The 643-nt window shown below is 46.8% G+C and overlaps 1 protein-coding gene across 1 annotated transcript; it reads left to right on the forward strand.

Moving 5' to 3' along the window:
- Nucleotides 1-8: 8 nt before the first annotated feature.
- Nucleotides 9-643, forward strand: LOC106512653 (uncharacterized; the record flags this gene model as incomplete). The annotated part of the gene is given in 1 exon segment (XM_014001225.1): nt 9-643. A coding segment is annotated over 1 exon segment (580 nt), but the record flags the coding sequence as incomplete, so codon positions are not given.

The raw sequence follows: 643 nt of genomic DNA on the forward strand, positions 1-643 counted from the left end.
AAAAACATGTTAGCAGAGTCTAACCTACGCCTGCACAAAGTGGCATCAAATTGCAGTCAAGTCATGGAAGCCTTCCCTACTGAGGATCGAGCAAAGGACTTAAAAGATTTGGATCTTGGAGTGGACCCCCTCCCAGTTCAGAGGAGCTTAGGACTCTGTTGGGACCTACAATCTGATAGTTTCACCTACCATGTGCCAAAAGACTCCAAACCTTTCACATGTAGGGGAGTATTGTCGACAGTAAACAGCCTCTACGACCCTTTGGGCTTGGTCGCACCCATAGTAATGCAGGGAAAAGCATTACTCAGAGAACTGTCATGTGGAATGAAAGACTGGGATGAACCTCTACCTCCTGAAAAACATGAGAAGTGGGTATTGTGGAAAAACTCATTGCAAGCCCTTGAAAGCCTCCAAATACCAAGGTGCTACAGCTCGGGTACGTTAAGCACAATGAGACTAAAAGAACTGTGCATTTTCTCTGATGCCTCCCTTATAGCCATTGGGGCAGTAGCTTATCTGCATACAGTTAGCTGTGATGGACAGCACCATGTTGGGTTTGTTATGGCAAAGTCTAAGCTCGCACCCCGTCCTGCACACACAGTACCACGCCTAGAACTTTGTGCTGCGGTGCTTTCAGTAGAAA

This window comes from Austrofundulus limnaeus, unplaced genomic scaffold (genome assembly GCF_001266775.1).
Source record: "Austrofundulus limnaeus strain Quisiro unplaced genomic scaffold, Austrofundulus_limnaeus-1.0 Scaffold9666, whole genome shotgun sequence".
NCBI lineage: Eukaryota > Metazoa > Chordata > Actinopteri > Cyprinodontiformes > Rivulidae > Austrofundulus > Austrofundulus limnaeus.